Source organism: Oppia nitens, unplaced genomic scaffold, assembly GCF_028296485.1.
Source record: "Oppia nitens isolate AA-2021 unplaced genomic scaffold, nextdenovo-longstitch-racon4-pilon3 scaffold62_pilon_pilon_pilon, whole genome shotgun sequence".
In the NCBI taxonomy this organism is placed as follows: domain Eukaryota; kingdom Metazoa; phylum Arthropoda; class Arachnida; order Sarcoptiformes; family Oppiidae; genus Oppia; species Oppia nitens.
The window spans coordinates 1-17,024 of NW_026533246.1; the positions used below are offsets into that span (position 1 = coordinate 1).

The following is a 17,024-nucleotide window of genomic DNA, read 5'->3' on the forward strand; positions in this document are numbered from 1 at the left end:
GTTTGCAATAAGAAAAAAAATCATATATCTATAAATAATTATTTTAAAAAAAAATTAATTAAACTGTACCATAAAACTATTTATAAAATTGAATTTATAGTTTTACATTAAAATAGTTTTGTTTAGGACGCAAAAATGAGTACTATCTAATTAATTATTTTTAACACTAAACTACACTAAAATTATTATATAAATAATTTTATTTTATTAATAACTTTTCAAAAAACTTATTTCAATAAAATAACATATAAAAATAAATATTACATAAGTATTACATTTTAATTATTTTTATTTTTATTAAGTATTATTTGAATTGTTTGAAATCTAAATTTGTTTGAAAAAAAAAACAAAATTTCATATATGCTATCAATTATGCTATATATTTACTTTTTAAATAAAAAAAACTGTAATTGTCTGATGGTTTAAACATCACTATTTTTAAAAAAACTTATTATTATTAATTAATTAATTAATTTTTAAAAAATCTATTTATATATATATATATAAATAAATAATTAAATTATTATTAAACAAAATATATAATACAAAATTTATTATTTGTAATGTTTTTAAAAAAAATTATTTTCAAATATTTATATACTTTTAATTTTTCAATGTAAATATCACACTCATATGTTTGATTTGATACTGATATAAGTTCATTAAAGTACTACTGTATTAAATATTTGTTAAAATTTATTTTTTATTATTTTTTTTTTGAAAACTAATACATACAATATTTTATTGATAAACTTATATCTATACTATAACTATGCACCCAATTAAAGGTGCATTAGTTAATTGAACGTACATTTGAAGTACAATTGTTTATATACAGTATATGTAAGGCTTATATTGCAATAATTATCTAATATTATAACCAAAGTTTGCAATACATGTTAAACAACTTATAGATTACTATTAATAATATCTGTAACAGTTTTTTGGGGGTAATATGTATAGTGATTGTACTGTATTACTCTCTATTTTTTTGTGCTATAACTTGCCTGTATAACAATTACTAGTTTATATATACAGTGTATTACATTTTTAGTGTACAGTGCATGGGATATAGTATGGGGATAAAAATATTAACTATAATATTTATTGACAATAATATATATACAACATTATTAACGTTTATACTGTATTTATATATTAATTAGTTTAACCTTGGATAAATGTTGAGTATACATACGATAAATAATATCAATGATGATGATATTAAAACGTTTATAAAATGTTTTAACTATATATACTGTATATAATTTAAATAAAACTATTTCAACTAACAAAATAATATTAATTAAAATTATTGCATAAGTGTTTAAGCAATAATAGTTTAATACAACAAAAACAACAAAAAATTTTATAATATTTATTTATATTTAAAAAATATTTATTTATATTTAAAAAATATTTATYTATAKTTAAAAAATATTTATTTTATAACTTATCTATAGAATAATAATTTAATTAAAATATAGTAATAGTATAATTAATTTTTCAATTAATTTTTAGATTATTATTATTATTATTAAATTACATTTACATTATTAATCTCTAATGTATGTAAACTTCTCTTATCTAACATAACTTGAAATAAATTTGTAGTAACTATTAGTTTGTTATCAAAAACATATAATCGCTGATCATTTTTCGGTTGTGTTGTCCATCGGCTGACAACTGTCCCCACAGTTATATTGGCAAACATTGTTAAATCATAGGTAATATTAACAGCTGTTTGATCCAAATTTAAGGAAACAATAACTAGACGTTTATTTTGTGAGTCATAGGCGGCTACAGTATTCAATCGATCGGTTGATAGTATTTGCATACCTTTCCTAATGTGTCGGCAAAACTGTGACAATACATAGTATTTATGATTCAGACGACCCAATTGTTTTTCAGCCGGATTTGTCTGAAAAAAATAATTATATTTTTTTTTAAAAATTAATTTGAAAAATAAAGTATTTAAATATAAGTATTTTTTTAGATTTTTTTGAAATTAATAAATAATTTTTAAAAAAAATTAATTTTTCAAAATAAAGTATTTAAATATAAATATTTTTTTAGTTTTTTTTTAAATTAATAAATATTTCTTTTTTAAAATTAATAAATAATTTTTTTAAATTTAATTTGAAAATAGAGTATTTAAATATAAATAATTTTTTTAGTTTTTTTTCTAAAAAAATTAATAAATATTTTTTCAAATAACAAAGTTAGAGTAAACTTTTCAAATTAAGTGTTATTGTTTTTTCATATAAATTAAAATTTTAGTTTTAATAAGGGGGGTAAACTAATTTGTGAAGTTTAATATTAAAGAGAGAGACTATGAGAGAGACTATGAGAGAGACTATGAGAGAGACTATGAGAGAGACTATGAGAGAGACTATGAGAGAGACTATGAGAGAGACTATGAGAGAGACTATGAGAGAGACTATGAGAGAGACTATGAGAGAGACTATGAGAGAGACTAAGAGAGAGACTAAGAGAGAGATATTTAAGTTTATAAATTGCTTACAACAATGAGTCTCCAATCGGATCCGTCAAACGTTTGCCAATAGATCCAAGCGGTCGGATGTAACCAAAACAAGTCTAACATCAGATTCTGGGCTAACGGTATACCGGATGGATCTCCCTCTCCGTACTCTGTATTCCACAGTTTCTTACCGTCACCGCCGGCACCCGTACCCACCAATTCATACAACTCTTTTCGCTGGCCATACGCATACTGATAGCCGTGAACGTTAACCCGTCCGACCAATTCGCGGACATCTCGGGGGAAACTTTTCCACAATTTAACCGCACCGTCATATGTATTATCATCCGATGCCGAAACCAATACATCCCGGAGTTCACGCGCGTCCAACTCCTTCCTTAAATATCTAGTGTTGACAACACAAAAAAAGAGAAGTTTATAAAAAATAATAGAGAAATTTCTTAGAAAGTTTCTAAATGAAAAAAAAAACAATTTCTATTTATGGGATAATTTTGTTATCTTTAACATTGTTTTTAAATTACAACAAGTAATAAGTAATAATTGAAATATTATTATCATTATTTTAATAATAGTAATTAAACTAAAAATTAATTAATTAATTTAATTATATTTAACAAATGATATAATAAAATTGATGATGAATACAATTTTTTAGAAAACTGATTATTATTAAATAATTATAATTATTTTATATATAGGTATCCCATTTGTATAATAGTATTATATAATATAGTAATTTATGATACTTTATATAGTATAATATTATATATAGTAGTATTAGTGTCTCATTAATATATATTTATATATAGTATTACAATAGCTATAGATATGGAGATCCCATAGTATCCCATAGTATCCCATAGTATCCCATAGTATCCCATAGTATCCCATAGTACTGTATAACAAAAAAAAAGTTAAATTTCTATAGAAATTTTCTAGAGAAAGTTTCTCAATGGGAAAATTTTAATTAGAAACTTTCTATTTGCCTATATCTAGAAAATACCGGATAACCAGTTGCTGTGCTTCCGTACCAATATGACAGGCCTCTTGACTACCCTGGGAAGTCCAGCCCCAACTGGTTGCCTCATTAAACGGTTCAACCGATACAAACGTCATGTTCCACCTATCGCGGGCATACTTGGCTACTGTAGCCAAATAGGCGGCAAACTTACGATAGGCGTCGGGCCGGAGATTTTCACCGCCATCCCCGGCACCGCTAGGATTCAGATTGGCTAACATCCACCACATAGGACTGTTGGAAAACATTTCCAACTGATCGACACCCCTGTCCTGGGCCTTACCGACCATCTGACGCTGTCTAGTATCGGCTGTCCAATTCCAGCTTCGGTAGTCATCCGGGTTGTCCTCCGATTTGCCGTCCAGCCAATAGCCTTCCATTTGCCGAAACTTGGGTATGTTTGGCGATTCAACCATACGCTCAGTGGTGGTACCGTTCCTACTAATCAGGGTATTCCACGAGCACCCACCTACATTGTAGCGGGCAATGTTCAAACCGAGACCCGGTACCGATTGGTTATTATGATAGTCAACCCATTTCAATGTAAACATCATATCAGCCAGATCATCCCGGTCGCCAAATACATTGGCCCACCAGGCCAGGGATGTACCCCAACCGTCCCATTGACCCCATTGTCTGGTGGGATCTATTTTGACTGTATATGTGTCGTCGTCACCAATAACACCATGATGATTTAATTGAATTAATATAAATAATACATAAATTATATTGCTCATTTTATTATTATTATTAACTATTAATATTTTTATTAAAAAAGTACTACTAATAGTATTTTACAATTTATTTTGTTAAAAAAAAAATATTTCTATACTTTATTAATTGTTTTAATTATTATGTGAATTAATAAATATGTCTAATTATATTTGATATCTTTTTATTATAGATTATTATTATAATATAAATATGTTTAGTTTCTCATATAATTTTATTWAAAAAAATAATTTTATATTGATAATATTACTTTAACTAATTACTATAAAATTATTTTAATAAAAGTTTATTAATATAAAATATTATTATTATTATTATAATGATTTTTGATTAATATTTATAAGATTTTTGTAATCAATTTTGTTGTTGTTAAATTAACAATATTGTTGTTGAAAAAAACAACAAATATAGCAAATAGTTTTCAATAGACTAAAATAAAAATATAATATTTGAAAGTTTATTATTAATTAAAATAATAAAAAACTTATTACAGTTTTGTGTAACTAATTGATTGTATTTAAAACAATTATAACAGTAATAACAATTATAGTATATTTTACATTAATTTTATTTTATCATAATATTAAAAATAGTTAATTTATGACCTAATATTAAATTAAAATCAATAAATAGATTTTTTTGTTTGTTATCATAATGAACTAATTTAATAAACTATTATATTATGTAAAACTTATTAGTTTTATTTTTTTTAAACTTTTAAAAAATATATATACAACATATATATAATACAAAATATATCTATATATTTATGTCTATTTTAAGTCTATATACCGGTATTTACTGCATCTACTAATGGGATATTATATAATGTAATAATAATAATAATAATAATAATAATAATAATAATAATAATACTATTAATATATATCAATGTATTGAATACCTGTTGTGTTATCTTTTATTTTGTTGAAATAAAAATAAAGTATACATAAAAAGCATTTCAAAAAATAAATAGACTTTTTTTCTATTAATTATTTAAGTAATGTATTTCCCCACTACTGATAACAAACTTGAAAATAAATTTTATTATTTTTTAATTTAGCAAAAAATTAAAAAATAGAAAATTAAGAAAACAAAATTAGACCACAAAAATACATAACAGTTATAATAGTTATTATTATTATTAGTTTTTTTTGGATAAGTTTTTAGTTGTTAGTGTTGTTGTTGTTAAAAGTGAAAACTAAATAATTAATACATTATAAAAAAATATTATTATTATTAGTTTTTTTTTAATTAAATTAAAACAAAAATGTCGGCTAACGGTAATGATATTGTCATCAGCGGTATGAGTGGCCGCTTCCCGATGTCGGACACTGTCGACGAGTTGGCCAAAAATCTTTACGCCGGTATCGATATGGTTACCGAAGAGGACGGGCATCGGTGGCCAAAAGGTTAGTGAAAAAAATTTAGTTAAAAAATTTTTTTTAATATATATTATTTATAAATTTATATATATATATATAATAAAAATTCATATTTTTAAAAACTTTAATATTATTTTTATATTAAATAAAATATTGATAATTGTTATGTATTGTTTATAAAAAAATAATTGATTATAAAAACTTTAATAATTAATTTACTTAATAATAATAATTTATTTTTATTAAGTATATGTTTTAATAAATGTATTTTGTTTCAAAAAATAACCAATATAATTTAATAATTAAAAAAATAAATTTATGAATTAAAAAATATTAAATATTGTCGATTACTTATCTCAATTCAACAATTTATAAGCTAATTAATTGTTTGATAAAAAATTTTAATCTAAATTACAGTAAAACTATAATTTTTAAAATAAATAAAATAAAATTAAAAAAAAAATAAATACAAAAAATCTTATTATCAAATTAATATTAAAATTAGAAAATTTTATATACGAAAAAAATAAATAACTATATTAAAAAAATCATATTTAAAAAAAATTAATAATTATATTTTATTTTTTATAAATTTATTAAAAAAAATAGTTTATACTATTATTATCACAACAATAATATACTATATATAACAATAAGTTTATTAAATAGTTTAGTTAAGTTTTTGCAATAACTAATAACATTAAATAATATCGAAATAAATTAATAATCTATTTTTTTGTTTGTTAATTTTTCAATTTAATATAAATTGTTTCTAATTGGTTTATCTTATTTTGTTGCCTACAGTTTATCTTAGTTTGTAAAAATACTAATATATTTTAGTTATATTTAAAAATTATCAACAAACATAATAATTATAATTAAAACAAAAATTTTTATATAACACATAATAAGTTAATTTAAAAATTATTTTAATTTTTATTAACAAATTTAGTTTGTTTGTTTTTCTGCTGAAAACATTAGTAATAATTTATAGTAATTTACAAAATTAATTATTTATTAAATACGTATAAATTTTTGTATAGTATTATGAAATTATGAAAAGTTAATAAATAATTAATTTTTTATTATAAAAAATACACTTAGTACCAGTGTCATATATATACAAAAAAAACAACAAAATATCTTATGAAACTTATTTAGTTAGTTATTATATTTATTTATTATACATTGACCTTAGTATACCTTAATTATTAAAATAAACTATATTATTATTATTATTATTTTGTAACTGGCACAAATTTGTTATTACAAATTATTGCTTCTATTATATATCTATAGTTAAAATATAGTAAATAAATTATTAATAATATTATTGATTATTTTATTATATCATAAAAATGAGAAAATAAAACTTTAATAAAAAATTATATCATAGTATTTAAAGCATTAGTATATAAAATATATTATTATTATAACATCAGTATAATTTTGATAAAGAAAATTAAAAAATAGTTTACTTTAAAAATTACTTAAATTGTTTAATTGTATAAATTACAGACAAACAAAAAATAACAATAATATACTACTAAATAGTGAAATATCAATAATTTTTATTTTTATTAAAAAAGTCATTTAATTAATAATAATAATAATGAAAATTAAAACAATTATCATATTATTATTGTGGATATTATTTATATATAAAATACTAATGCATTCAACAGAGTATTTGAAATACAATACAAACAATGAATTATATTTCAATAAATCTATTTATAATGTTTTTTTAAATATAAAAACAATGCCATCGATAACATTGTGTTTGACTATAAGTGATGATCAGTGGATCAATAATAATGAAACTAATAATAATAATAATAATAATATTACTCAACAGATAAATCAATTATCAAAATTAGTAATGTATTTCTATGTGAAATAAATGATATATTATGTCATAATTATTATTATGAAAACTATTTGCGCTATACCTATACGGGCAAAAAATGTTTACAATTATTTTACCAGGGCAATTTTACAAATTTACAAGTTAATCCAAATACATTAATAACTTATTTATTAATAGGTTTTCATAATAATAACGTTGTCTTGGATAACAGAAAACTAGCATTCTCAACTAGCAATACACCCACACATTTTCAACATTATATGTATCGGTTAAACAATAAAATGGTAACTAATTATCTAATTGAAACAAATCTACAACAATACCTACCGTTTCCCTATCAGACTGATTGCAAATATTATGAAAATTATATCGATGACAACAAACAACAATCAACTGATGGACGACCACTAGTAGGACGACTAGAGAAACCAAAATCACGTACGGAATGCATGTTAAACATAATGACTGATAGAGAGTATAGAAAATGTAATTATAATTACTATTGGATTCAATATCCTGTCAAAAATCAATCAACAATTTTATCATTAACTAAACATTTTAATAAATTACGAAATAATAATTCAATCAACGATTGTTTAGTCGATTATAAAATTAGTGAATTATACCGGAAATGTAAACCCGATTGCAATCATTATACATATGATATATCAGTTTCAGAATCGGACGCAAAATTAAATTTGTATTTTAAAAAAATATCTTTTATTAGAATTAGAAAACAATTTAAATTACATATAATATATTCACCAAAAATATCAGTCATTAGTTATTGGTGTGAATTGGGAGGACTTATGTCAATGTTTTGGGGTTATAGTTGTTATTCATTATTAACTAAATGTTTAGAAATGCTTTCATTGAAAAAAATGTTAACAACTATTAGATTTAAAAAAAAATTCAAGTCTAATATTTTCAATAAATATTTTAATTACTATATTAAACAACTAATTAATTATTTAATATTTTCAATATGTTTACTGATAATGTGTTGGCATTTATTATCGATAATTGATAGTTATAATACTTATCAAATTAAAACACAAATTAAATTTCAATACAATATTAGACTACCAATGATTGAATTAGTATTTATACCAATCGTACCATTGAATCAACAATTATCTATAGATGATATGGATAGAAATAATTTAGATATTTTGAAACATATTAATAAATATGGTATACATATGTTAAACATTACTACTAGACACAGATTGCATCAATTATTTAATCAACTAATTGATTGTCGATTTGAATTCAATGATAATTTGAATAATACAACCATTGATTGTCCGGAAAAACAATTATTGATTAATAGATTTATTGTAATAAAAGTTTTACCAAAACTATTACTATTTAATTATGTTATTGTTTATAGACAACAGTTATTAATGAATTTAACAGATACTAAAACAATTGATTTTATTAGTAGAAATAAACATCAACTAAAACATTTAGCTATTAAATTGAAAAATTTAAATAATAATAATTATTATGATTATTATTATCAAAAAATTAAATTACAGACACTGTTTGACGATTGGAATTCAAATAATGTATTTGATATCAAATTAAATACTAAAACAAATATTTTCTATACGACTAAAGCCATTAAACTATTAAATATTAATAGCAATAGTAATCAATGTTTAGACGATTCAATAATTGATAAACCATTTGATCAATTAGTTTATGATAATTATAAATTTCAAACAATTAATAATTGTATTAGAAATGAATATTTAATAACCAATAGTTGTCTACCATTTATATTCAATGAAATTGATTTATCTAATGATATAACTACTAATGATATAATTGATTACGAGAGCAATGAAAATCCAAATGATTTATATATAACTATTCAACAAAAATGTTTGAAACAAACAATAGGAAAGTGTTTGCGAATATTACCCGAAATGAGTTCAACAACAGTCGGGTTGAAACCGTTGACGGGATTCCCGAACTATACTCAGATCAATATAATACCCAAACATGGATTAGAGCCACAAATCACTGAACAGTTATCAATGGATATCTATTCACTTATCTATGAAATCGGTGGTACTATTGGTATGTGGATCGGCATATCTGTAGTCACATGTAGTCAACTATTTTCATACATATATTATACTATCAAAAAATTATATAATATTTATATCAATTATAAAAATCGTGTTATAGTTATTTAACTATAAAAATATCTATTATATATCATAAAATTGTTTTTTATTATTAATTATTTACTGTTTTTATAATATTAATGTTATTATATCACAAAGTTATTATTTTTAGAAAAAAAATCTAAACTGTTTTTATCATTAAATTTTCACTAAGTATTTTACATATTTACTAATATTTTTTGTTATATATATTAATTTCTAATATTTATTAACATGTATTATAACTATATGTATTATATATATTAATAAATATAATTATATTGTATAGTATTAAACCGTATAATAATAATACTTATAATAGACTTATAACATTTCCATATAATTTAGTCAATTTTTAAAACTATTATTATTATTATTATCAAAAAATTTCTAATCTATTGATTGTTTGTAATATAGTATTATAATTAAAATATAATAATAATAATTATAATATTAATAATAAAACATAAAAAACATTTGGATTAAAATATATTTTTTATAAGTGTTATTAATAATAATGTAATACTATTCAATTTTTTTATAATTAATTTTTGTTTGTTTGTTTATTTATATAACTAAATAATAATTTTTAATAGAAATTTCATATATTATGTTACCATATATTTATTGAATTATTGTTTATATTATTATTATTTATTAATATCATACACATATTTCTAGTCAAACATTTATAAGGTAAGCAATTAATTGTAAATATAAAAATATATTTATTTTATTTCAATTTAAGTAATTTAAAATAATATTAGTAAAAAATAAACTGTAGTTAATTTAAAAAAATATAACTATGTAATTTTAAATAATTATTTATTAATTATAATGAAAAAATATTTTTTGTTAATGATTAAAATATTTTTTCAACATAAAAAACTAATTTATTATTTTATTTAAAAAAATAATTATTCAATTGAAATATAAATTATGGATGATTTTTACATATATATATATTGAATATATTGTAGAATAGTTATTAAATGCTGAATAATAACAGCGATAGTGAGTTATTATTCAGCGTTTAGTTATCAGATTAAGCACTTATTGGCGTCAATAAGTCGCCAATAAGTGCTGAAACTAAAAATCAAACTAAAAATCACCGGAAATCAAAAAACTATATATAGCGAGTGAAATTAATCACTCGCTCTCTTGACTTTTTGGGGACAAAACATTATTGACTGACAATAAATACTATTAGCATTAAAAGTAAGTCCTATATCATATTTGCTTATACCCGCCAGAAGTCGGCGCGGTGGCCGAAAGGCTGCCGCACGGCACCGGCGGGCTTCGTCGTTACGCCCGCCACCGACACTAACCCCCGGCCACCGCTTTATTTGGTGACCGGCGTCGGGATTGTATCCCTTATTTATCAGTGATATTCTGAAACTGGCTGCGGTCTGGTGTACGGTACTGGTGTTGCATCGGGAGTCCAACCGCCAGATCCGATCGTTTGTCTATTCGGCTCTTCAAACTGTCGGCAATTCCAGTCAACCGTGTCTTCAGAAATCGGCTCAATTCGCTCAACAAGCCTATCAACATCTGCCCGAAGCCGACTACGCTATGCAATACTACAAAATAATGGGACACGTATTCTACGACGACCAGAAAGACTATGGTCTCTATTCGGTAGCCGAAAGGGTGGCCAACAGCAACTCGTGTGTTCCCCGAGCCGGATATCTGGCCGTTGGTCAGTCGTCCGGTCAATTCCAGGACGATTTGATTTAAATCGGATTCAATTCGAAAGGAATGGAATCAATTGTCGAACGAGTTCTCGAACCCAACGGTTTGTTAACCGATATGTTCGAAGGATTGAATGCCAAAGGAAAAGGCCGAAGAATAACCAAACGAAGCGCCGATTCTGTCGGACAGTCGTTGGAAGCGTTGAAATCCAAATTGAAACTCGAAATGCGTTCGGATAACGAACCCAAAGCCACTGTCTTCTTCAAAGTGTTGGATAGGACTGCTTATTACGCTCTGGACAAACATTACATCCATTCCCTCATCGACTCGATGGAAGACCAACTCATAGATGCTGTTCAATGACTAATGCAAGGACTGGACTATCGTTACGTCAAACTAGTTATGCCTCAACAGCTCTACAATGTCTTGCCGTCGGAAATCGGTTTACCAGTTGTCGTATCACATAGACATCCGATGATCATATCGCTGAAGTTTGACCAAACTAAACTCCAATTGGAAACCGCACCCAAAACCGTCTACCCGACCGGTGTCAACCTGACCGCCCAAATCCAACCATCCGTCTACTATTCGAGCTATGCTTTCGCTTTTGCCGTCAATCCCGCTGATCGTACCACTTATGGACAACAGGAAAGTCGGCGCCGCTGACACTACATTTTTGTTACGCAAGTAGTTTTTTTTTTAAAAAAATACATTATATCACATCCGTTTATTTGCTTTTATACTGATAATAAAAATTATTATCAGAAAATTTATTATGAATTGTTAATTCAATCAAAATTTTATGAAAATTAAATTTTTTTTTATTAAATTATTGCTGACATAAAAAATAATATTTTCAAAAAAATATGTAATCATCAAAGTATTAATTATAAAAGTCATCAACTGTTATTTTTGATATCAGTTTTAATATTATTGATAAACAAAAAAAAAGTTTATTTAAACAAAAAATTTAGTCAACAAATTTTATATCATGTGATTATTTTTATTTAATCAGTGAAAAAGTTTTTGTATAACTCAGTGATTTTAATAATATTTAATTAATAAGATTTGCAGTCATTTACAGTCAAACAATTACAACAAACAACTATTAATTATTATTAACAATAATTACTAAATATAAATTTTTTTAAAAAAAAAAGTTTTCTAAACTTGTGTTATATATAGTATATAATTTTTTTTAATAATACTAAGAATTTTGTTGAAAAGATTTGTTAATTTTGTTGATTGTTTGATATAAACCATAAATTGTTAGAAATGTGTGATACAAGTAGTGAACTGTCCGATTGCGGCCATTCAGTGGACAGCGTTTCATGTGTCTGTCGCCCAACGGTGTTATTGAGGACACGGGTAGTCATAACTCGATCTACTCTTCGGTCACCGAGTTTTCCGATCAAATGTCCGGCGATGACAAAAAGCCGTCGGTGACGATGACGCTCAACATTAACACAACGACGGGTCTCGTGTTGGCCACCACTAAGACAACGTCGTCGTCGTGTTCGGTGCAAAACAAATGGATGGATATGGACTTACCGTTAGTGTCAAATGGTCTGACAGATGATAATCAAATGGCTATAATTAAAGTTGACCTCAGACATGAAAGGTATTCGGTGTTAAGCTATGAACAGGCGTATCGATTAGATCGAGTGATGAATGAAGTGGTGCCCATTCACGGCAGAGGCAACTTCCCGACCCTTGAAATTAAACTCAAAAATTTAGTTCAAGTGATCCGCAACAAACTGGAGACAGAAAACATGCCGATTCGGGACATAAGACAAAACGGAGACGCCGCCAGTCATATACCAACCCCCGAAAGCTCAGTTTACAATGACTTAGACCTGATCTTTGGAGTTGATCTCTCCAATCACCGAAACTTCGATCGAGTTGGGGCCGCTTAACTCGGCTCTCTTCTTGACTTCTTGCCGGACATTACTATCAAGAAAATGTTGAGTACATGTAGTCTTGAGGAGACATACGTTCATAAAATGGTAAAAGTGACTGATGGCGATCGTTGGTCACTACTCATTTCGTTGTCCAACAAAAGTGGTCGAAACGTTGAGATTACGTTTTTTGACGTAATGAAGAGACAGTTCGAGTTTTCGGTCGACTTTCCATATAATCCTCGACTCACTCCTCGAGTTCTACGAGTGCTTCAAATCCATGTCTATTATCGAAAATTTCTATCCGTCAGATGTAGCTGAGAGTGTTTACGGAGACTTATCAGCAAAGGCCGGCTACCGAACATCACCTGCAACACCAGCACCACCACCAACAACAACAGATCCAAATTGGCAAACATAACAGTCCCATTGTTCACGAGACCCAACCCCATATAGAGCACCAAATGACCTAACAGTTGGCCCGTGAGTTGCAAAAACCGATTCGTTTTGTTTATGCCGACGGAAAGTAAAGGCCTTCGAAGCCGACGAATCAGAGCCCGAGTGGTCGGTGAACATGAAGAAAGCCGTTTTATCGCTTATCGACTTCAATCTACACCCCAAAAAAATCATCAAATCACCGACCAATAACCAGATCCCCTCCCGATGCCGCGGCCGATCTGACCTTCTATCCGGTTTATGTGGACGGAATCGGCGGTCTTTGCGAAACCATCTATGAGTTGAATCACATTCGGTACGAAAAAACTTATTCACGAAATTGGAATTGAATGTCACGAAAACCCGAAATTACGGCAACTGTCTGACCGACCCAATCACCGTTAACGACAACTACGACGTCCGCGGCTGTCCTTGTCCTTGCAGACAAGTCCGGTCCGGCAGTTCCCGGTTATTATCCGACTCCCGATGTCGTCACCGATCTCTATATGGCGGGTTCTCCATGCAATCAGGAGCCGCATGTATCGGCGATCGACGCTCTATTCAAATACCACATTTCACTGGTTTCGGGACATCTGACAATTAAATCGGTTTTCACCGATTAGAGGATCGCTTACAAAACAAATGGCGACGAATTAGTGATTATTACTCAACAATCTGCCGCTGGATCCGCTCAGGTGTCCATCCAATCGATTCCACGACCGGTTCGTCATCAGGAACTGTCGTTCCGTTTGCCGAAACTCTATCAACACCAACAACAACAGTCGGGTGTTGTCGGACATCAACCGCTAGACATTCCCTACTATTACATCTTCGGTCAACCGAATACTGATAAATTAAATCAATTGATCCCACAATTTAATACTATAAAATAGGTGATTTAAATTATGTAGATTATATATCCGCTAAATAAAATAATAATTAAAACAGTATTTAGTTTTTCTAAATTTAAAAAACTATTTTACTATTTGTAAAAAATTGTTAAAATTAAAATTTAAAACTAATATCTAATAATTATAAAACTTTATAACTGTAAATTAATTTTAAATATATATTATTATTTAGTAATATTTTTAATTTTATAAAACTTTTTTTATCACTGTAAACTGTAAATCATTATAAACTTTTTTTTTAACAAACATTGTTTAATTTAAAAATCGAATTAAAATAGCTGTTGAATATTTCTTATTTTAATTTTTTTTTAAATATTTAATTATTAATAAACTAATCAATTAATTGTTTGAATGTATTGAATATATTAAAAATATTTAGTTATTATAAAATTACTATTATTGCTGTAACTTATAATTAATAATTAGTACAATTATTTAAAATATTCAATATAATCACCACTAACTCTGAATTATTATAAAATTTTAATAAATATATGAAACTATTTGCAACTTTAATTTAATTTTCTCATTTTAAAGTTAGCTTAATATGAATAAAATTATAAAATATCTAAAATTATTGTAATAACAAAATAAACTAAATTAAATAAAAAATTATAACTAACTATCTATAAATAATGATTAAAAAATGATATGAAAATATATATAATAAAATTTATAATTTTATGACTATGTGTTTTAAACTAAACAATTTATTAATTTATTGTAGTTTATTACAGTTTTTTTTATTAAATTAAAAAAATATATACTAATTTTATTTAATAATATAAATTACTTCAATATAATATTATTATTTTTATTTCAAAAAAAAATCATAATGAGTTGGATTTGCAAACCTCAAAGTTATTTTAAAACTAATTTATTTATTAAATTTAATTTTAATTTTATGTAAGATTTACAGGTTTTTATATTAAATAAAATAATTACTAATTACTAATTATTTTATACAAATTTATTTTAAATAATATAATTATGTGTGCTTGAACTCAGCTTAACATGTATTGGTAAACATTTTTTTAAACAACAATATTTACCTTGATTAATTTATTATTATATATATTATGTTAGTAAAATAAACAATTATAATTACAATATAAGTAATTAATTATTTTTTTAAAAATCATATGTGACTAATACTATTAAATCAATTTAATTATTAGTTATTATTTTACTTTTATGGATAAGTTTAGAGTTTAATTACGATTGAAATATTAATACTATTTTTTAATTAATAAAATAAAAATTAAGAAATAATAATAATAAAATTAATTATTTATAGTTTAATAATTATATGTAATGTTCTATTTATTACTATTTTCAATTAAATAACTAAAACAATATATACTAAAATTGTAATAAAATTACATTTAATATCTAATTATAATTAATATTTAAATTATAGCATAATTAATAATTCAATGATTGTTTATAATATAATTTAAATTTGAGTTTAAAAAATTTTCAACATTTATTGAAATTATTTTAATTTATAGAAATGTATTTTTTAGTCATTTTTTAATTTAAAAAATAATATATTTTTATTTAATTAATATTTAATTATTAAATTTTGTAATGTTTATTTTAAATTAAATGTTAATTAAAAAACTTCTTTCTAACTAATTTAATTAAAATAAATAATTTATGCTAAAATTATATATTTTTTTAAAATTTTGTAATGACGTTTAGCTAATTGAAATATTATTAAAACAGTTTAGTAAGTATGTGTATATAAACTAATTTAAGTTACAGTTATCAATAACATTTAATGTATAACAAAATATACTGTATATAACTATGTATAATATATAATTAAATTTTTTAAAAAATGAATAATTATTGAATTTATTATCAAATACTTATAATAATATAAGCAAATTAGATATTGTAGTTACAAAAATATAATTAATTACCAATAGATTAAATATATTTATTTATAAAATGTTAAATAAATTAATTTTATTTTAATAGATTTTATATTATTGTATGAGAAAAAGTGATTTTTTATTGTTTTTTTGTAAACTGTTACTTTAAATTATTTTGATTTAAATAATTATTATAATTTATTATTTAGTACATAAAATAGATAACAGCGGCAAAGTCGATTTATTTTTAATTAACATAAAAAAAATTCATAAACTATAAATAATTTGTTTTAAAATTAATGGTGGTCAATGGTTAATTAATTAATTATTATAAATTTATATTTTAATAGTAATACACATAGTTAATACTATAACAATTATAATGGCCCTAAAATATATTTTTAAAAATAAATTTAATATAATATAAAATATAAAAACAAATTTTTTAATTATATTAGATAAGTGATTATTAATAAATATTTTTAAAAAATTAGATACTATGTTAAATACCATAAAAATATTT

The 17,024-nt window shown here is 24.3% G+C and overlaps 1 protein-coding gene and 1 pseudogene across 1 annotated transcript; one reads left to right on the forward strand and one right to left on the reverse strand.

The window, feature by feature from the left end:
• Positions 1-1,546: 1,546 nt before the first annotated feature.
• LOC128962017 (uncharacterized) lies at positions 1,547-4,153 on the reverse strand (the record flags this gene model as incomplete). Its single annotated transcript, XM_054308337.1, has 3 exons — positions 3,507-4,153; positions 2,525-2,888; positions 1,547-1,921 (listed from the first exon to the last, which is right to left on the reverse strand). Coding segments are annotated over exons 1-3 (1,308 nt in total), but the record flags the coding sequence as incomplete, so codon positions are not given.
• An 8,424-nt stretch (positions 4,154-12,577) lies between these two features.
• LOC128962010 (terminal nucleotidyltransferase 5C-like) lies at positions 12,578-14,660 on the forward strand (annotated as a pseudogene).
• The last annotated feature ends 2,364 nt before the right edge of the window (positions 14,661-17,024 follow it).